This window comes from Vulpes vulpes, chromosome 13, assembly GCF_048418805.1.
Source record: "Vulpes vulpes isolate BD-2025 chromosome 13, VulVul3, whole genome shotgun sequence".
Taxonomy (NCBI): Eukaryota; Metazoa; Chordata; class Mammalia; order Carnivora; family Canidae; genus Vulpes; species Vulpes vulpes.
This window is the reverse complement of record NC_132792.1, coordinates 129510026-129531896: the sequence shown is the minus strand read 5'-3', so window position 1 is coordinate 129531896 and position 21871 is coordinate 129510026. Positions and strand designations below refer to the sequence as shown.

At 44.6% G+C, this 21871-nt stretch overlaps 1 protein-coding gene across 1 annotated transcript in view; it reads left to right on the top strand.

Annotated features, from left to right (window-relative positions):
- The first annotated feature begins 930 nt into the window (after positions 1-930).
- CD247 (CD247 molecule) overlaps positions 931-21871 on the top strand; it is a 74124-nt gene continuing 53183 nt past the window's right edge. Inside the window, exon 1 of the mRNA XM_072732920.1 lies at positions 931-1163. Coding sequence (XP_072589021.1) covers positions 1055-1163 — 109 coding nt within the window. The 5' untranslated portion in view covers positions 931-1054. The remainder of the gene's footprint in view (positions 1164-21871) is intronic.

The window sequence follows — 21871 nt, the reverse complement described above, 5'->3', positions numbered from 1 at the left end:
TAACGTTTTCCACAGAAGCTGCACCAATTTACATTCCCACCAACAGTGCACAAGTGTTGTTCCTTTTTCTTCACATCCTTGCCAACACTTGTTTCTTGTGTTTTTAATTTTAGCCATTCTGACAGGTGTGAGGTGATATCTCATTGTGGTTTTAATTTGCAACTTCCTGATGATTAGTGTTGTTGAGCATCTTTTCATGTGTCCATCTTCTTTGGAGAAATATCTATTTTGATCTTTGGCTAATTTTGAGGACAATGGTTTTCTGATTGTTGAATTGTATTTATGTGTTGGTATTTTTAGTGCGATGGGTTGATTAGTTTACAATGGTGGTCCTCTTAAGATTATCAAAGACCATAGGCTTTTCCATGTACTCAGGTCTTTTGCATTCTTCAGCAACATTTATTTCTAGTTATTTATCTTATTATTGTAAATTACTCCAGTGTTTTAATATTGACAATCCAAAAAAGCATTTGAAATACTAGGTAATTCCATTCAGGCCAAGTTTTGATCTGCAGCCTCTGGTCTACCCAAGCTACTTGCTTTACAGGGAAGGACGCTGACACCTCGAGATGCTGAGTGACTTTGTCAAGGCCACACAGTGCATAGGTGGCAGAGAGTGGCATGAAAGCCCAGGTATTCTGCCTCTGTGTTCATCCTGACTCTGGATCCAGAGCCCTGCCATCTCACCAACCTCCAGAAAAATGTCTCAGTCTAGGAAAATGGCAAATAGCCTTATGTGCATCATGAACACCTACTTGCCCAGGGCCTAAAGTCACCAGTCAAGACAGGAATTAGGGATAATTTGACAACAATTAGGATAAAAGGAGAGTAAAGCAATGTTTGCATGAGAGAAAAAGCAAAAATTTAGATACACACACGCCTCAAACCCTCAAACCTCCAGAGCTTCCTGCCGATGAACCGAAAGGGGGAGTGTGAGCTTCTTGGCCCTGTTGGCAGGTGTCTATCTTCTCACCAGCCCCACAGTCCTCCACTTCCTGAGGAGGCAGGAGCAGAACAAAGGCGGCAGCCTCCTTTTCTCTTCTGTGTCCCAGCCATGGCTGCCACAGCCTTGGCATCCTGGCATCATCCTGGGGGAAAGGACAAGATGATGTGGAAGGTGCTGGTTATCGTGGCCCTGCTGCAGGCACAGCTCCCGGTGACAGGTAAGGCCCAACATGTTGACGGCAAGGAGCTTTAAGAAAGTCATTGTGCATGTGTGTGGGGCAAGAGGAGGGGTTGTGAGGGGCTGGTGTCTCTGTTGAATCCTGTTCTCCCCAGATCAAGGGGCGGCAGAGCAGAGAGGACCCTGCTCGATGCCGGCATCTACTCATTACAGCCAAGCTGGGCCTGGGTTCAGAGCCAGATGCTTGAGCACACACCTCCCTAAGTACAGGGTTTTCCAGTGATAAAAGGAGAGAAGGAAGTGCGTGGAGGGGGAGGATGGGGTGGAAGGAGGCAGAAGAGCAGCTGGGGCAGCCCAGTGTGGAGAAAAGGAAAGGGAGTATCTCACAGATGACTGGTGGGATGAGAAACTGTCAGCCAGGCCATCTTTCTCTTGGCATCTTCTTTCACCCCCTTGCTGACACCATCATTGCCCCTTTCCTTCTTCCTTTACCAAAAGAACACTTCTCTTGTTGGTCCGTCAGGGTCACAACTGTGATCATGGCTGACTGGAAGCACCTGGATGGGGCAGGGACTAAGCAGCGGCGTCAAAGAAGGAGGGAAGGGGTCTTCCTTGAGGTCCATGTCTAGTAACAGCTCTGTCATGGCTACTCTGCACCCCACAGCCAAAGGCTTCCCTGTGACACACCCATCAGGTTAGTGACTCACCTACTGCCCCTCACTGCAAGCAGCTCTCTATCCAAGGCCAAAAAGCTAGAGATACTGACAGAATGTAGGGACAGATGAGAAGATGTGATCTGTTAAGTCACCACCGTGAGGAACACCCAACCAGCAGGAGAACTCACTCCTCATCTTGTTTTAGTTCACGGGAACCTGGCTTTTCTAGAATCCTTTCACTCCTACCATGTTTTCTAGGCCACGTAGTAAGATCATTCGAAACAAAACAGGCTGTCTCGGGGGATTGGTGCCATGGCATTTTTATAGGAAACAGGACCAGCTGTATTTGAATCTAAAAAAAAAGGAAGGGAGGGTGGTCACAAATAAATGACCTTCCTCCACCTCACAGGTTACCTCGGGGTCGGGGGAGAGCGTTTAGCAACAATGGTAGGAGGGCAGGAGAGGCCACTGTCAGTTTTTGCTCCTGCCAGGGAACATGGCACAGCCTCAGCTTGGTGCCTCAGGGTTTCTGAGGACTAAATAATCGTGGGGTTTTCTGTAAGATCACAGCTTTCTTCTCAGAAAAGCCTTGTTGGTTATGAGTCACATGGTGCTGTGGGGTGAGGACTCCATTGCAAACCCTGAGCAGCCCATCCTGTGTGCAGGGGACAAGAGGGCCACATAGCCTGTGAATTCAGTGATTTCAGGGCAACAGCTGACGGTAGCTGCTTCAGACCCTGGGCTTCAGGCCATGGAGATAATTCCGCTACACAGAGTTTCCTCACCAGTCCATTTGCGTTGGCCTGGGGGCCGAGGTAGCAGCAAAGTAGAGTCAGAAGAGAAAAAGGAAAAGCTGCTTGGGTGGTGGTGGCTGCTGAGAGTGGCAAACAAAAGCCCCACCAAGCAGACTAGATGGGGGCTGTGCCCCTTTCCACACTTGGCACACACGAGGAAAACGTTAGATTGACTGGATTTTTCATCTTTCTGTGATCCTTGCTTTGCTAGGGTGGAGAGGGACATTTCAGCTTCTCTTAGATAAGGCTCCTAGATGAAAGTTCTTCCAAGCATCTCACCCAGCTGAAGCGAGGTAAAGGGAGACTTGAGCCTTTAACCCCAAGGGCTGCAAATGGCACCATGTGGCCTTTACGACTTCACTGGGTGAAGATAGAATTTGAGTTGAGGTATTCTCTCTTTTCTTCCTCAATTAAGTCACCCATATCCCAAACTCTTTATAAAAATCCACTTTAAAATTATTTATTTATTTATTCATGAGAGACACACAGAGAGAAGCAGAGACAGGCAGAGGGAGAAGAAGGCTCACTGCAGGGAGCCTGATGCGGAATTTGATCCCAGGACCCCAGGATCACGACCTAAGCCAAAGGCAGATGCTCAACTGCTGAGCCACCTAGGTGCCCCTAAAAATCCACTTTTTACTAAGATTTTTCCATTTGCCTTTATGGAAATGCCCAGATTATGAGGATCAAAGCAAATAGTGATCCAGTTTGTCTACATGAGGAGGTGTCCCTGGGTGAGAGTCTGCCTAGATGGTCACCGGGATCTGGGGCTGAAAGTGACAATGGTGGTGTGCTTAACAGCACAGGCGCACTTTTGCCTGGAGAGCCGTCAGCTCCTGGGTACCTATAACTCCCTACCCCGAAGTGGCCAAGAATGCGCCCAGTGGTCAGTGGCCATTGTCTTGCGAGGCGAGGTCCTACAGCTGTGACACAAAACCTCGGAAAATACAGGTCCCCAGGCTTATTTGCACCTCTACTTTTAGGGAGGCAGCTGGATGTGGTGGCAAAAGTCAGGTCAATCATAGATGGAATCCCAGTGTTGCCACTTTTCTAGCTGTGCAACCTTAGGCAGATTGCTTAACCTCTCCCCTCTAAAATAAGGATAACTTTTTTTGCAGAGTTGTAAAGATGAGAAATGAATATAATATGCTTGATACACAGCAGACAGCCAATACATGGAAGTGGTATTAATTATTACTATTATTACATCATGGTCTGTTTTCTTGTTCTCAATATCTAGCAACAGGAAATGGAAACCCATGGTTAGAATTCTTAATTTGCTCTCAACTGTGTGGTAAACAGCACTGGGCATTCTCTCCATCTGTTGAAATCCAACTCGTCCTTCTTTTGAGTTCTGAGCATACCCATTCTAGCACAGGAACATGGTCATCCAGCGGAGCGGTGGGCCCAATCGGGAACAAAGCTCGAAGCTTTGACAGGCCACAGGATGAGGTTTAGAAATAGCCATTTTTATTTTCTAAGACAACTTATTCTGTAGGGGATGTTCCCCCAAAGTGAAAACATACTCCAAAATATATAATATAAATAATTAGAGGAGGGAAATGAGAGGCAAAGTCTGCCAGGTCGTCAACTGGTCAGGATGGCCACCCAGAATTTGTAGCTAAATGTTTGGTGTGCGTGCTCAGTGACTGGATATTTAAGTGCAAACTTCTAGAATGCCAGCTCTTTGCTTAAACCGCTCAGAGCTGGATGTAAGGGGAACTTCTAAGTAATGCCAGGACAAGGTTTTCTTCAACGGCATTTTCACCAACATCTAGTCATCTGGCTCTGTTCATCCAGATGAGCTCCTTAAATTTTTTCCCTTGGCATTTCTCACACTTGCTGGCTTAGAGACCAAGCTGCTGCTGTTGCCCAGTCCTGGGAAGCTCTTGCTTAGGTGAACGACCACTGTTGTATGTATTTTTAATTCTTTTTCTTTTTGCCTCCGTCTTAAAAAAGTTAGATTTAACTTTTACTGGATGTACGCTTTTACTTTCCAGAGTCCCCAAACATCGTGTCTTGTGTTTTATTTAGAAGGGTTAGGGCCCTCGCTCGGGAACTGGTTTGCATTAGAGCTGTCCAAACACGCTACCTTGGGAATCCTTTTTCTCCTGAGCTGTATTTACCTACGGTCAGCTAATGGATTAAATAAACAGCAGGGATATTTCAACATAGACTTCTCTGCTTGAGCCAACGTTAGTTCTTATTAACACTGAACTGATGGTAGATTTAATCAATTTGAGCAAACATTCAGTCAATTTGGTTAAAAAATAATCAAACTAGTCACTTGACATATTAGTTGAGACAAACTATTTAGTCCCTGTGGTACTTAGCTGTTCCTTCCAGCCTGAAAAAGTGAGTCTATGTTCCCTGAGGGAAGAGACCACTCAATCTTGCTCAGAGAGGTGTGCGGTGCTTAGTGAACTGCTGGAAGCAGAGTCCACACACCATAAACACTTGTGGAACGAATTAAATAGTGGATGAGTGAAAGAAATCTGGATGTTTCCATGTGATTAAATTAACTTTAATGGTTTATTGAGTGTGAAATATATTGGAGTGGCATTATTTGGAAGTTTCCTCTAGAGGACTTAGCATTTAAATCTAAGCCAAGCGAAAAAACAGAACTTAAACTGGTGGAGGGGACAGGGCAATTTAAGTGAACAAAATAATTCAAAATAAGTTGTGAGGATGGTTTAAGATAAAATCTGTTGTTATTAAAATTTTTGATATAAAATTTCCAATATTTGTTTGTTTTGGACATACAAATAAGATAATTTCATATGATCTGAATAATATTATACCTCAAAAATAAATAAGCAAATAAAGAAAAATGTTAATTTTTCTGACTTGGCTTCAAGACTAGGGAAAAAGCAGAAAATAAAAAAAGGCTAACAGTTGGAGAATGTTAACTAACAAACTTTAAAAAAAAAAACCTAATTAATGAGAGGTACCAGGAGAAGAATAAGTTTGTGGATTATGGCAAAATTCACAGTATTCAATTCCCTCAAAATATGGGAAGAATAAAAAGGCAGATTGCCTAACCAATGTGGTCTGATTTGGTCTAGGTTACTAACTAAATGTTCCAAGTAGCTATCACTATTTTCCCCTCTCTTAATTTGAGGTGTTTTAATAAAAATATCATAAACTCATTTGAGGAAGTTATAGATTTTTTTAAATCCATAATCTGACAAGCTAACCCAATAACTTGTTATTTTTATTTCCTTGTGTTCCATTCCAATAGTTTTTATAACTGTATACATATCTTATGTAGTTGCCATTATAAAAGCATTTCCATGTGCTGTTTTTTCTTAGTAATCCATTGTAAGCATTTTTTTATGCTGAGCTTTCACAATTGGTTTTAATTACTATGTAAGCTTCCATAGTTCATGCATCGTATTTTCCTACTTCTTTACCGTTGGACATTTGGGCTGTTTCTGATTTTTGTTATTATAGGCAATCCGGTGAGAAAATCTTTACATATGTAGCTTCTAAAATTTCTTTTGAATTATGTCCTTGGGCTAATGTCTCCAGGATTGACAATTAAAAGAATAGGTTAAAGTAAAAAACATTTCGCAGGATACTTTAGGCCTGTGTTGAAAAAAGTTCAGTTGAGGAAAGACAATTTTATTCTTAAGGTTCCAACCCTCTGTAAGTGCTTCTGTCTTCTCTGGAGCAGTACCACGGGGAAGGAAGGAGAGGGCCTTGGAGCTAGAAAGATCTGGCTTCAGGAGGGGGTTCCTCCCCAGCCTTCCACCAAGTGAAGCAGCCGGCCTGCAGAGCCTTTCTTCCTCTGTAAGATGGCGGTAACGATGTCTACCTCCTGCAGAGGATGATGGAGCAGAGATGCCACTCTGAAGTGATGCACCCAAAAAGGTGCTTGGAACTCAGTAGCCTGAATACCTGGAAAACCATGTGGTCCTGAGTCTCCCAACCTGCTAAAGAGAAAGAACATCATTTGCCCAATGCGATAGCTGGAAACACTGGTCCTAACATCTTTTTCCTTTTTTTGTTGCTGAATTGGAATGTAAACTTGGGCAGACAGCTCTCTGGGCTCTAGTTTCTCATCGGTGAGATGAGGTAGGAGAGAGCTGAACATCCCTTTCACCTACAAAATGAATTGTGTGTGTTCTTGAAATTATGAAGTTTTTAAGAACATTTACTTATCGGCCCCCACCCTCCTGATATTGGCTCATAGAATTAGGAAACTAAATTTCGTGATTCCCTGAAGCTCTAAATACTTTTTTTTAAATCTGGACTTCCACCTTATCACAATATTTGTAACTCTCTAGCAGGACCCTCTGTTGTGAAAAATCCAAGGACGTAGTCCAACGTTTCTGGCTTGCCCCTTATGCTTGTACATTTGCTGCAGATTTATCGGAGGCCACCCAAGGACTTTGTTGACTTGAAGAGGAAGCAGATTGCTGTCTGAAGCAGCCCGATTAGCAGTGGGGGGAGTGTTAGGAATGTTCACTGCCCACTTTGCTTGCCTGTTATGATTTGTGCTACTCAGCAACTAATTTTCAGGCTCAAGGGGAAAAAAATAAATAGAAAGCATTAGAACAAGGACAAGCAGGATCCTTCCTCCGACCAGAGATGGAGACCGTCCAGAAACTATCCGTCTCTTAACGCAGTCAGACCTTTGTATTTACAAAGTGCCTTCCTATTCCCTCACTTGCTGGATCTTCTTCACTATCCTGTGGCCAGTGGCAGATAAATAGTAGGATTCTCTTTTTGTAAACAAAGAAAATAAGGCTCAGAAGTTTGATGACTTGCCCAAGAGTAGAACCAGGCCCCAAACACAGTTTCTCTGATCCCTCGTTCAGGGTACACATTCTCGAATATTCTATGCAGCCTCTCTCCCAGGTCTTCGCTAGGCAGTTTGCAATATCATGCACCAGTGACTGAGCTCTGAGGCAGATTTCTGAAGATATTGTGCTTAGTAAGCACTGACTACTATTTCCCTCTCAATTTTTTAAGAAATAGTTATTTTGATGCTGAATATCTTCACTCATGTAATATGAATTTTTCTGCTGAGTATGAAATATTTGGTTGTTAACATGGAATTATGTTTTTCTCCAGTGTGCTGCTATAATTCTGAATTCACATTTCCCACAAATCTGGTAAAATCTATATTATTAGTTTTACTGTTAATAAATACATCTACTTTGGAGCTTGTCTTGGGAGGAATCACCCTCCGTGTGCAATCCATGTGTGCCCCATCCCCATCACTGCCCTACATGTATATGAAAATCAAATGCGTAAAGAAAAATTAAATTAAATTATATTTGAGGGGTTTTGATTCTAAGTAATAGCTTGTAATTGATCTGCTTGGTAAGAACGTATCTTCATACAGCGTGTAAAATTTTGTATGTGTGAGGTTTTCTAAAGGAACGGTGAACTGTTACACACAGAGTTGAGGTTTATTTGTTTGTTTACGAAATCCTGAAGGAGTAGGAGAATTGCCTTTGAATGTCAAATGTCTGTAATCAGCTTTCAATTATTTTTGCCAGCTCTTAGCTTGAGTCCACATGCATCTGCTTGATCTGAGCTCAGGGAAGGCAAACCCTTTTGCTCTTGACTGGCACAAAACAAACCAAGATAAGAAATCCGATGCAGAACAAACTACGTGAAGCACTAAAGAACCAAATGTGTGAATATCTGTCACCTTCTCAAAGTTGCCTGTGAAGTGCTCATGAGCTTCTGCGGGACATTTGTAGGGCACTGGGTTAAGAGTGGGTTTGCAAACTTTGAGGTTGGGAAGGACAACCCAGAATGCAACCACCATTTGGGATAGGATGAATTCCTACTTCTCTCTCTTGCTGTAGATACTAGGAACTCAGCTGTGTGCTTCTGTGTTTCCCCAGGTCCCTTCCATGGGATGCTGTACTGGTTCTAAGACATAACGTGAATGATGGCCCTCAGTTAGAACTGCCCTTTCATCATGTGGGCTGAGAGGGATGATGGAGAATTGGAGAGAAGAGGTGTTACAGGGGAAAGAATAGAAAAGACAGCCTGGGGGTGAGGGTGGAGGTTGCGACCTGTTGTCACAGGAGGCAGAATGGCCAGAGCAACCTGCTCCAGGGAGAAGGCAGCTGAGCCAAGTGAATCCACTGTGGACATAGCCTGTGGCCAAGCCCAGTCCTGCGGTTAATAGCTCAGGGTGGGTGCTGGCAAACACACGTGCCAGTGTGTGCTTACCCATGTGCTCTGGTGGGGGTCCAGATGTCTGTGCCCTAGTGTGCACATGCTCATGTGGGACGCTGTGTGTTTGTGTACATGTTTTGGTGTGTTCCAGTGTGTGTGGATGTGTACTCATGCATTGACATCCAGTGTTCACACACTGCTGTGCCTAGCGTGTGTACGTGCTCGTCTGCATACTGATGGACATGTCTTGTGTCTGCAGATACATGTTTTGGTGAGCATCACTGAGTGGTGTTGTGTGTATGGAATGTGTATTTAAGAGGTCGGTGGGGGATCCCTGGGTGGTTCAGCAGTTTGGCACCTGCCTTCGGCCCAGGGCGTGATCCTGGAGTCCCGGGATCAAGTCCCACGTCGGGCTCCCTGCATGGAGCCTGCTTCTCCCTCTGCCTGTGTCTCTGCCTCTCTCTCTCTTTGTCTCTTGTGACTAAATAAATAAAATCTTAAAAAAAAAAAAGGAGGTTGGTGGCAGCAGGACAGCTCTGAAGAAAGAAGGGCAAACGTTGGTTCAACTCATAGCTGGCTATCTGGGAAAGTGAACAGTAGGGCTGAGATGCTGCTGGGTACATTCTAGGGATTCTATGAAGAAGGGAGATAAGAAAACCTATTCAAACTAGAATCCCTAGGACCTTGGAGAGGTGGGAGTAGCCTCCTTATAGCTGCAGAATCTCCAGGTCCCTCAACTTCCCTCAGAACTTTCCTGTCTCCCAATGGAGCCTGCTGTCTGTCCTTCATTCTACCTTTCTTCCAGCTGTCTCTACTAAGAATACTGACCCTACCTCACTGCCGCCTGTAGAAATCCCTAGCTGTCCCCTTAAAATCAAGCCCAGATGCGTGTGGCTCTCCGGGGAAGGGCCCACTGTTGACATTGTTATCAGCATTAAGGTGACAAAAGAAGTTGGAAAGTTTGTTGTTCTCAGAACTCAGTATAAAAACCCAACACCAATAGTTCCCTATGGTGAGCCTTTCTCAAAGAGGAGGTTCAACACACAGATAGTTTCAGGAACACTTTCCCATCAGCAGAAAATGTTATCAGCTCCTCAAATTCTCACCAGTTCTTTCCACAGTGGCCATCTTATGAGTTCTGACTAAAATAGTCAAAATGCATGTGACGCATTTCTTCATTTCTGCCCTGAGAATAGAATAGCGAGCAACCGAATTACATGGTTCCTGGTGACCTACTTTGGCCACTGAGAGTTGGTATTGCCAGACCGATAGTTATTTCTAATATCCAATTATTCAAACCGTCTGATCAGCTACTGGATGTATCAGTGAGTAAATATTAACCAAGTACCTCTCATGTACCCCAAGTCAAACAATGATGGTTTGCAGATGGTTGTCCAAGCAGATCCATTGACCAGGCCAGTGTCTTAGAGATGCCTGTTGAGTGATTAAGAGCCTGTAAGTAAAAGAAAGGTTCCCTGGTCCTATAAACCATGTTCTCAGATTTTTTGAAAAAGTCTTAATTTGCCTACAGGCTTGCTTTGTTACAGTCTGGCCTAATTTTCATCATTTTGTAAGCCTGTGCTAATTTCCATGCTGAGTTTTGTAGCAAAGGAGGTGTATGTCTGGAGATACCACCCAGCACTGTTTTGAGTTAGGCCAGAGAGTTTCAGAAATTCTCCCTCTGATTTCCTCAGATTAGAGAGAAATCTTTGTCTTTTCTCCCACTTAACTATCAATGCTTCAAAGCTCAGACCTATATGAAATACACAAATGCTTTCTGGACAAAATGAATCTTGTCCATTTTCTTTGGACTTTACTGGGAACAATAAAGATTGAGCTACAAAAGGTTGGCAAAGAGGATTATTCTTTTTCTTTCTATTAAGTGTAGAGGCTTCAAAAGAACAGCTCAGAAAGTCAAATAATTGTATCCGCTGCAGCTCACCCATCCACCTCCCTGCTGACCTGGTCTGTGAAATCCCCTTTAAAAACTTGGCCAGCTCTCACCTGCCCATTGCAAATGCTGTATTGTTAAATGTCCCCATACATAATTCCACAAGGGAGGCTGCTATAAAGCAAATTCCTTCCGTTTCAACAGAGGACCTCATCAAGGATAGCTCTTTGGGGTGAGGGGAGGAGGGCCTCTAATTTTCAAAGCTTTGTAATCTCATCTTGGAGAGGGAGCTACTTGAAAACCAGAAATGGGTTGTGAATAAAGTTATAATCACAAACTCCTGCAATCTAAAGGGACCAGCCAGGAGGACATGGAAGGGAAGATTTAGAGAACAGTTGTTTTTATTTTATTTTTTTTAATCTTCATGGCTATTTCTTGATTTCACTGGTTTAGAAAAAACACATGTTTTAGCTTCTAGCTATGGTTCTAAACACAAAGTCTCAGACTTGAAATTGATCTAATCCTGGTTTGTTTTTAGACCGTAGTGTCCTCAGAAAATTCCTGTCAGCCTTCCTGAAGAGCACAAAATGGCTCCTCTGTGCCAAAGGCCAAGGGGAGGTTGTTGCTATTAGGGCATTTTTAATTTGGGGGTTGAACATTTTTTAGCAGCATTCAAGCTGGGAGTGATTTTAATTAAAAAAAAAAAAAAGAAGAAGAAATCTAACTTCCAAATTGGCCATTCATCTCAAATTCAGTACAGAGTGATCACCCAAGGAAGCCAAGATTGTGCTCCTGGGTCATCTCTGCGGCATCCTCTCTATGGTCCTGGATGTTCCTCTGGCCGGATCCCTTCAAACCCCTGGTCTTTCTCCATCAAGTCTGGCCTTGTGTCATCACCTATCTCACCTACCACCTCCATTCCCTCTCCTGAAGGTTTAAAAAATCAGAGAGAATACTCAAGTCACACGTAATAGGATTTTGAATTATGCAAACTCAAAATAATGCAATAAAAATGTTTCAATTCGTGTGCACTATTAAAAATAATGTGACCCTAATTTCACACTTATTCCTATGAGAAATTAATTTTGCGAAGTCATTGAGAATACACTTCTCACTTTGTGTAACTACCTTGTAATCAGGAGCGGCTTATGGGGGTGCCTGGATGGGCTCACTCAGTTAAGCGTCTACCTTCGGCTCAGGTCATGATCCCAGGATCCTGGGATGGAGCCCCAAGTCAGACTCCCTGCTCGTGAGAGCCTGCTTCTCCGTCTACCCCTGTTCGCACTCTTTCTCCCTCTCACAAAAAAAATAAATAAAATCTTTTAAAAAGAAGTTTAAATAAAAAAGAAGTGACTTGTGATAATATCATAATTAGGTCGGGGTGAGAACTGGAATGCTGCCAGTGAATTTTACCTTCAGTGACAGGAACAGTACATGGAGCCTCTTTGGGAAGATCTTCTATGATCACAGTGGGGCTGGCCTGATGGGGCTGAATCACAGGATATTTTTGCTGGGGGGAGGATTGATATATTCTAGGTCCACTTCCAGATTTTCAGGGAGGAAACGCGTGCCTAAGAAACCAATAAACCAGCTGAATGTCACATAGCAAGCAAGTGGCAGAGTCAGTACTTGAACCAAGGACTTTAGGATTCTTTTGGATTCTTGCTCTGGTGCTCAGTCCTCTGGGCCTGCGGGTGGCCGTGTTGTAAGTAAATGGTGCTTCCTGAGCTGGCCACTTGGGTCTTAGGTGCCTGTGAAGAGGCATGGCACATTGAAATGGCCACCACCAGGCTACCATGGGGTGCCATTAGTTCAGCCTGCCCACGAGGCCCCGATGATGGCAAACTGATCACCTCCATGAGCCGAAAATATACTTACGAGATTGTTGTTGAATTGTTGTTGTCTTTCTTTCTTTTTTTTTTAAGATTTTATTTAAGGGTGTCTGGGTGGCTCAGTCAGTGAAGCGGCTGCCTTCAGGTCAGTTCAGTGTCCCTGTGTCCTGGGATGGAGCCCTGCATCAGACACTCTGCTCAGTGGAGAGCCTGCTTCTCCCTTGCCCTCTATGCTCTCTCTCTCCCCTATCCCCCTCAAGTAAATAAATAAAAACTTGAGAGAGAATAAGAGAACGTGCAAGAGAACACAAGCGGTGGAGAGGGAGAAGCAGGCCGCCCATCGAGCAGTGAGGCTGACGTGGAGCTCGATTCCAGCACCCGGGGTTTATGACCCGAGTGAACGCAGACTCTTAGCCCTCTGAGCCAACCAGGCCCCGTGCTGCTTAGTAATGTAAGGATTTATTTTCTAATTTAGCTATTTTCATTAGTGTAAAATTTCACTTCTTGGATTTTCATAGAATGAACATACATGTTTAATTTTCTTAAAGAGAAACATGCCTAGATTTTCCTTTCAGTTGTTCACCTCCCTAGTGTGGCAGGATTGATTCCTAGGACCTGGAAGGATTCCCCTTCAAGGGTTTTCTGTGATGCCATTTCACCTGGGATCCCCACCCTGGCACCCCACTCAGGAGGGAAAGGAAAGTTCAGTGCCTTTGTGTGGATGATCAATGGTATCTCCTACTTCTCTGCTGAGATTATCCAGGACCACAGTGATCACAAGGACAGTGACCCACTGATCTAAGACTCTGGCTGCCAAACTTGCCTTAATAATAATAGGGTATCTGTTAGGTGAATCTAGTTGGGGTGAGAGGATTAAATCTAATGAGAGAAATTCAAGTAATTTTCCTATTGGTGAAGAGAGCGTGTTTTAACAATATATCTCATTGTCAGAAACATGATCAGAGATAGAAAGAAAATTCAGAGAACAGCCACACCTTAATTCGCCTTAAGAGTATTTGAGCAAGCAGAGGACGCGTCAGATGCTGCAGGTGGTACGTCCCAGCTGCTGTGCTCAGAGAACTCACACCTTTCTAGGGCTGATGGCCGCATGACTGGTTTAGTAAAGTAACACAAACTGCACGAACAGCTAACACTTGTCAAGAGGAACTTGCTTCATGTGCTGTTCCCGTGTATTAGGTCAACTAATCCTGCGGCGCTTTTACCGGTGTCCTCATTTGGCAGGTGGTGAACTGAGGCAGCGGTATGTGGCTAGCACACACCAGAGCTGTGCTTTGACCCCACGCAGCCACTCCCACCACGAATCATGTTGCTTCTGGGTGGGGGAATAAAGCCTGATGTTTTATCATGAATTCAAGGGAGGAGCTGAGTTTTGTTTGCCACGTGGAGGAGGGAGTTGCAAAGGATAGATCTGGTGGATGGGGTACAATGTGCCCACCAGAGGAAACCAGCAAACACCAGTGAGTGCTCTCTGGGGCTCCCACTCCATCCCTGGATCCCCATTCTCCAAGCTCAGGGTGGGTCCTGGGATGGAGAGCCTGGGGATATCTCCCACTCACGGCCCTCAGGACCCTGACACATGGCCTATCTCTCCACCTGGCCTGGTCCCAGTGACTCCTCTCAACTTCTCTGAAGACTATCTGGCCAAGTTCTTTCTATGATGGCTCCATTTACTTGCTTTGGACACTGATTGCCACTCACCCTCACCATGATGTGGCTCACTGAGGAAAGGAGAGGCATGTTCATATCCAATAAAGGCAGGTTCATATCCAATAGAGGGGGTCTTCGCCATCAGGCATCGTTAAGGGAAGGACACTTCAAGCTTAGGACATAAACTTTCACTTCCAACCTGAGTGGCTATCAAGCCCCTGCTGAAATGGGTGGCGTAGATTATGGGGCTGCTGAGCCAGCTCTGTCCTCTCCCTTCCCCCTCCCCCCGGAAAATGGAATAAGTATGTCAGAAGGGAGGGTGCCTCCCATCTCGGGAGCACCGGGGTTGCCCTTTAGAAAAACATCGCCAGCACATTCTGCAATCTCGAAATGAATCTGAATGGTAATTCGAGCATCGGGGCTTGTTCTGGATTTTAGACAATTCGAACTGCTCCAGAGCCTCCTTTTCCCTGCTCCCACCCTGTCGTCCCAGCTCCACCATAGCGGTGGTCTGAACTGACAGAGGGACTTCGGCAGGAGAGGCCAACGTGTCAGGTGTGGCTGGCCCCTCCTGCCTTCTGTGTACTCTCCTGGGCTCCGAGGTGGGGTGGGTGGGAGAGAAGAACAAACAATCGTGTTTCCAGGTCACAGCTGCCAGGGGGGCCTCAGCTGGGAGGCAGTGTGGCTCTTGTTTTGTTCTGAGTCAAGAAATGCTCCAACTGTCTTCTTGGGAAGGGTCACTATGAATTAGCCATTTCTTTCTGTAGCTTCCTTCATCCAATGAGCATTCAAGAAACCGGATTAGGGTCCAGCCCTGACTTGCAAGGAAAGGCTATGTGAATGTGTTTTAGTTGAATCAATTTTAACTCTAGTGAGGTGTTTGTTTACAACACAGGTGCATAGGCAGGGCCTAGGGATGACCTTGAGTTTCTCTGCTGTTGCAGGAAGTGTGTGTGTGTGTGTGTGTGTGTGTGTGTGTGTGTGTTGTGTTTATGCATGTGCACATGTGAGAGAAAGAGGAGGTCAGGGGTGAGAATTAGGAGTCAGGCAAGGTACAGGAAGATATAATGAAAGGATATTCATGAGAAAAAATATACTGTCAGCATTCTTTTTCTCTTTATGTTAGCAGCCACTGATGTTTACATGGTCTTCCCTCTTGTGGGGGGCACAGTTTCTTAGACTCTTCTCTCTTCTTCTTGGCTTTGCTTAGACCCACATCTGCTTTGAAGCCCTGGTAGCTCGCCCCAGCCCACAACCATTCCGGCACTGCTCAGACTCCTGAGGTCCTCACCGTCTGCCGCTCAGCTGATGGTGAAGAGCATGGGTCCTGGAATCACATGTGCTGGGTTCAAAGGACTCAGTACTTTTTAGCCGTGTTTTTGGGGGCAAATAAGGCTCTCTGGATCTGGCACTCTTCATTTGTGTAACGTGGGTTATAATATTTACCTCAAAGGGGTTTTGTGAGGAACTAACCCTGTAATGCATTAAAAGTACTAGGCTTGGTGCCCAGGACATAAGTGCCTGGTATATGCCAGCTCAGAAGATCATCGCACTGCGCTGTCCTTGATTGCTGACTCACATCATCATCTGACTCTTGTATTATTAATTAATTTTTCAGGTAGTTACACTTTGCTTTTCCAACAGGAAGATTCTTGAGGCAGGAATCCTGACATTTGTTTGTGTTCCCTATATACCTAAAGTATTTACCATTGAGCTCCCTCAGATGAAACCCAGTGGTGGAGCAGAGGTTAGCGAACTTTTTCTCCAAAGGACCGGATAGTAAAAATTTTAGGCTTTAGGATCATATGGTCCTTTTCACAGTGACTCGACTCAGCTGGCATAGCACAAAAGTGGCCATGGACATATATGAGCTTGGCAATGTTCCAATAAAACTATTTATAATACATGCTGCCGATCAGATTTGGCCACAGGCCATGCTTTGCTAACCCTTGGTTAAGAGCAATGATCAGAAGTCAGATGCTTGGTTCCAAAGCTACCTTCACTACTTCTTAATGCTCAGTTTTCCATCTCTGGATGTGAAAGGAGACCCCACCAGTAAGTGTCTGCCCACCTCTGCGTGTTCCCATCCCATAGCACCAGGGAGACACCTGAAGTGGCTTCCTTAGGCAGTCGCACAGCTGGAGTGGGTTCACTGAGCATCAAGGGCAGGTGCCAAGCTTAAAACAAAAATGGCACATGTCTTCAAGGCCATTACCTTCTCGCTCAAGTGAAATGGAAAACCCGGACTGATTCGGCTAGCCTGAGTGATAAAAGCATTTGTTGTTCTTCTCTGATTTGCTCTGCTCATGGAGAGTTTAGTCATGGGAGTTTCTATTCTCAGGAACTCACAGCACATTGCAAATTATAGCTCATTTGTTCTCAAAATAATTCTGCTCTGCATAACAAGACTTTACAGGCAAGAAAGGGGGGCAGTTATGAGAAACCATGTGTGTCAGAAACACTACAAGAGCCTTGAGATCATCAGATACAAGTTCATTAGCAATGCATGTACAGGCCACTTCTCTAATTCACAGCAGAAGCTTGGGTTGTAATGTAAGGGTGGCATGTGCTTTTAAAAATTTTTTTATGACCCTTAAAATTGTGTTGATTTTGAAAGTAAAAATCCAGCATCCTGTTAGTGAAGGAAAGACAAAAGCAGACAAGAATTGAAGAGCAGTAAGACTTTAGCTCCAAGTGGGAAGAATTGCTGTAGGACAATAAAGCAGAGGCTGATGTCAAGATTTCATCGTTCGGAAACTAGAAAGCTGTATCATAAATATCATTAGTCCGATCATCCTAACCTTCTTGTTGTAATGGGAGGTATTGTCCTCTCGGAAGCAATAATCTCCTTTGGAACATGATTAAACTAAGTTGAATTCAATGTTCCATTTTATGCTATAGAGAGTATTTCTCCAGTGTGGCATAAGAAACAGGAGAATCACCCAGGAGAAGCCCACACAGGCAGTGATCATGCAGGAAAATCTGCTACAGAGAATCCACGTGCCCCATGGAGGAGAAGCCCTCTGTGTGTGTGTGATCATCATCATGCAAACAATTAAATCATACTTTGTAGTTTTGCCAAGGGCTTTTATGTAAATTATGCTTCGAAAAACTCACAGTTCTCTGGGATGTGCAGGCAGAGACCCGCCCTTTAGCCTCTGCTAAAGCTTAAAGAAGGTGATTTGGTCAAGATTAGTTCATGGTAGATTTGGAATTTGAAATCCAGTCTTCTGGGCCCAAACCCCAGCTTTCCTCCTATGAGTTGCGTGTGGGTGGGTGAGGTACATACCTGTGGCCTGAGGGGTGGTGTGCGGGGCGAGTAACCTTATAAAGAAGAAATACACGCTATTAAAGTTTGCACACAAATTTCCATTATTACACGTATTTTTCATTTTCTGTTTCTTTTCCTCCTAGAGGTTAAATTTTCCATTCTTGATTTTAACCCAAAGAAATGCTAAGTAAATTCCATGGACCACTCTTGATTAAGACAAACTGGAAAAAATATACAATGCCCACTGGTTAGCCTAACAGGAAATGGACTGGTCTCAGCTAACCCTACCCACAGATTCCCAGGAATAAAATAGCTGCTCTTTCTGATATTTAATTAATTTCCAGTTGCATCAAATCCCTTTGGATTGATTATTTGCAGCAGGGTTTCCAAACTTCTGCATGGACATTTGGAGTCAGAGGAGTCTTTATTGTGGGGAGCTGTCCTGTGCGTTGTAGGGTATTTGGCCTCTATCCAATCCAGGACCTCTACCATAGCACCTCCAAGTTGTGACAACCCAAAACGTCTTCAGACATTGCCAGTATCCAGGGGGCAAAATCTGCCCTGGTTGAGACCCAATGCCTGAAGTCAGAATTTTTGTTTGTAATCACTCAGTGATGGTTAGGCTATGGTGGACAATCCAGTCTGACTTCATTTTGGCCATTAAGTTGACCAGCACAGGAGGCTAGCAACTAATCCACTGCTAATCACTTTCCCAACATTAGTTGAAACGATGGCTTCAGGAATGCCCTTTGAGCGTGGCTTGGGGAATGGCTCTTCCCAAGGGGAATAGCTGTAAAGCACAAAAAAGCAACCACTTCACATTGGGTACCCACGGTTGGTAAGTGACTCCTTCATCTTCCACCTGTATTTGCATCCAGATGGAGGATTCGAAGGGAGGTCAGTTTCGGTAGGGAGCAGAAAGAGGAGAGATTTATGAGGCAGCCAGCCCTAAACTGAAATTCTAGCTTTAGCACTACTTAGCAATGTGACTTAGGCAAGTGACTCAACCTCTCTGAAACTATCTTCTCTTTTATTAAACGAAGATAACTCTATCTACCTTAAAGTGTCACTGGGAGAATTGAAGATAATGTGCATAGAGGGTCCAGACAGAGCTAGGAAGGCAGCAGCAGTGTAATAAATGTTTTCTGTTACTGTAAATTAAAAAGATAAATGCCTGAACAGATAAGTAGAAGTGCCAAATGGCGTTCCTGAGGTACCTCCGTGGGAATACCAGAGGCCACGTGTATCTGTAGCTGACCTCTCAGATGTCCTGATGACCCCTGAAACATGTGCTCTCCCTAGCCCCTGAAGACCCTCTGCACCTGGCCTCACTCCAATATCCTTGCTCCTCTGACTCTTAGGGGACTGGAGCATTCCAAAAGGTAGGCTTGGGAAGGCATAGATTGATGTAGAGAGACACCCAAGCATTGTTAGCTTAGCAGCTAATCTGTCTTGGAGTGTCACCAACCGAAGTTATGCACCGGAGTGATGGAAGTATAAACAGATGGGTGCAGCTCTTTGAGGGCAGCTACTACCTTTGCCAAAGGCTGGAGGAGAGGCAACAGGACAGAGATGGCAGAGAGCTGCACAGGCCAGGACACCCAAGGCTAAGTTGCTGGCCCCCATCACCCATTTGTAGCAGGGTCTTTACTAGGTACCCAGCAGAAACGGCCGTGTCCTCAATAGAATACTGGCCAGGACAGCCCTGGGTAAAATGATGAAGAAGGCTTATCTGGCACCATCTTTCTTCCCCTTCTGCATCATAGAATCTCCGGTTGGTAAAGGATCTCCTAGGTCCCAATCTCTGTTTTGCTGAGAAACGAGCCCTGAGAAAGGAGGTGGCAGTCTTGAAGCTGGTGGCTAAGCCAGCAAGAGGCTGCCCGTGGAAGTCAGGGCATGGGTGGGTGTGGTTTCCACTTACATACGGGTTTTTGCTTTTTTTTTCAGTTGGGAGGTTGTGATTCTACATCTACAACCCAGGACTGGGCCTCAGCCCAGTTCTCCTGCTATGCCAGGCTACCTTGCTCAGCCCCATGTCTTGTTTTAATTCGAAATTCCAGGGTGACAGGTATTCAAAGAGATCAGGATTGATTTCAATAGAAATACTGGCAACACTTACAATCTTCTTCTTTAAAAAAAAAAAAAAAAGAGGGATCCCTGGGTGGCTCAGCGGTTTAGAGCCTGCCTTCCGCCCAGGGCGTGATTCTGGAGACCCAGGATTGAGTCCGACATCGGGCTCCCTGCATGGAGCCTGCTTCTCCCTCTGCCTGTGTCGCTGCCTCTCACTCTCTCTCTGTGTCTCTCATGAATAAATACATAAAATATTATAAATAAATAAATAAATAAATAAATAAATAAATAAATAAATAAATAAAAGAGATTTTATTTATTTATTCATAAGAGACTCAGAGATAAGCAGAGACATAGGCAGAGGGAGAAGCAGGCCCTGCAGGGAGCCTGATGCAGGACTCGATCCTAGGACTCCAGGATTATGACCTGAGCCACAGGCAGATGCTCAACCCCTGAGCCACCCAGGTGCCCCCACTTATAATCTTCTTGTCCTTACTTAACGCTGCTCCTAAAAGTAGTAATTTACCACTAAGAACATTGCCCTGCCCTAGAAGACTGAAGAAAATGAGAAATAAGCAAAACATGACCTGGAAATCAGCCATCTCACTGCTGATTCTTATTTAAAATGAAATGGATTTTATTTTCTGCTTTTAGAACTGAAGACACACACACTTTAAAGGAAAATATTTTTAGTATTTTAATGATTACAAGGTCAAAGCTTACTTACTGTGGAAAACTTGGAAAATATGGAAAAGAACAAAGAAAAACAAAAATCATTTTTAAAAAGATCTGCCACCAAGACTCATTAGTATGTTGGGGACTGTCCTTTGAGGTTTGATTGTGTACATTTAGTTTTGTAACTGTGTTTCTCACTTAACAATAAATCATGGCCATCTTTCCTTGCTGTTAAATATTTCTCTACATCAATTTTAGTGCCTATAGAATGTCACATTTTATTTTCCCACTGCCTATTGTCGGACATTTAGATGGCTTCACATTTTGACACATTATGAACAGTGCTTCTGGGGACACTACTGTGCATTTATGGGTGTCCGCAGCTGGGGTTATTTCCTTGGAATAAATTCTTGGCAGTGGAATTGCTAGGGCTTCCCTCACTGCCAATGTCCCTGCTCCCTGGGGCCCACCTCTGGTGCCTTCATGAGCCTAAACTTTACATTCCCCATCTTCTTTGTGAAGCTTCCTGAATTCCATCTGATGGAGGTCTCACATGAGACAGGGGACACACCACATCCCTCCTGGCTTCTCCCAAGCATGGAGTCGATGACCGTTTATAGTTATGGTGGTCAAGACCAAGACTGGTGTCATTCCTCCCAGGCATTTATGATGGTGACAGAGGAACACAGATACTGTGCTCTGGTGCAAAGACAACTCTCAGAAAACAGTCTCCGTATCTCAACTTCCACCCAGCTCAGTCCCTGCTGAGACCCTTATCTTGCCGGGCAGTATCGCTGGCTGTGCTTTTCCTTCCTCCCACCCTGTGTCCACCTTTGAGCCCCATTCAGGAGCTTGGTGCGTCAGTTGGCCTGTAACTTCGCTCTTAGCCCAGCACCCCCGAGCTCCCACTGCCTCCTCCTGGGCCCCTTCTTCCTACTCCCTGCCTACTCCACAGAGAGAAGCAGACCATCCACGGGATGGAGCAGGCTTCAGGTCAAAGTGACGCAAAACCTTATCACTTTAGGATTCGGTGGTGAGCTATTGCTTTTTAGCAGCTCCTTAGCCAGGCAGACCCCAGTGCTAACCAGGGGAGGAGGCCTGGAAGTAGAGGTCAGGGTGGCACGCAGGGCTTCAGAGCATGCAGGACCAACTAGGCACAGTGGCCAGAGAGTCAAAGGTGACTTCAAGGCCATCAAGTCCAAGCTCTTTTCCCAACATAGCCAAGACTGGGTGGAAATCCATATGGTTGGGAACGTTTATGTGATGAACAGCTCACTACCTACCTATTTTATGTCTTATTCTATAATTCTTGCTGTGGAAGACAAAAGCAAAAGCCAGCATTAATGTTATTTATTAATTTGTTTATTCAACAAATATTTATTGACTATTTTATGCCAAGAACAGTTCTAGGTGCTTGGAAACAACCATGAACAAATCAAACCAAAAAAACCCAAAATTCTAGTGTTTGGAAACAATCATGAACAAATCAAACCAAAAAACCCCAAGTTCTCCAACCTCAAAGTGCTAATATTTTAAAGATGGAGACAGGCAACAAACAAGGTGAATGGATGAAATATATAGTATGGTAGTAGAAGTGCTAAGAAGAAAAATAACACAGGGAAGGTGCATAGGAAGTGTTGGGGTGGTGGCAGAGGGTATGGTTGTAGGTAGGATGCTCAGGGATGTCCTCGCACAGAAGGTGACATGAGAGTTCACACCAGAAGGAAGTGAGTGAACATCTGGGGAA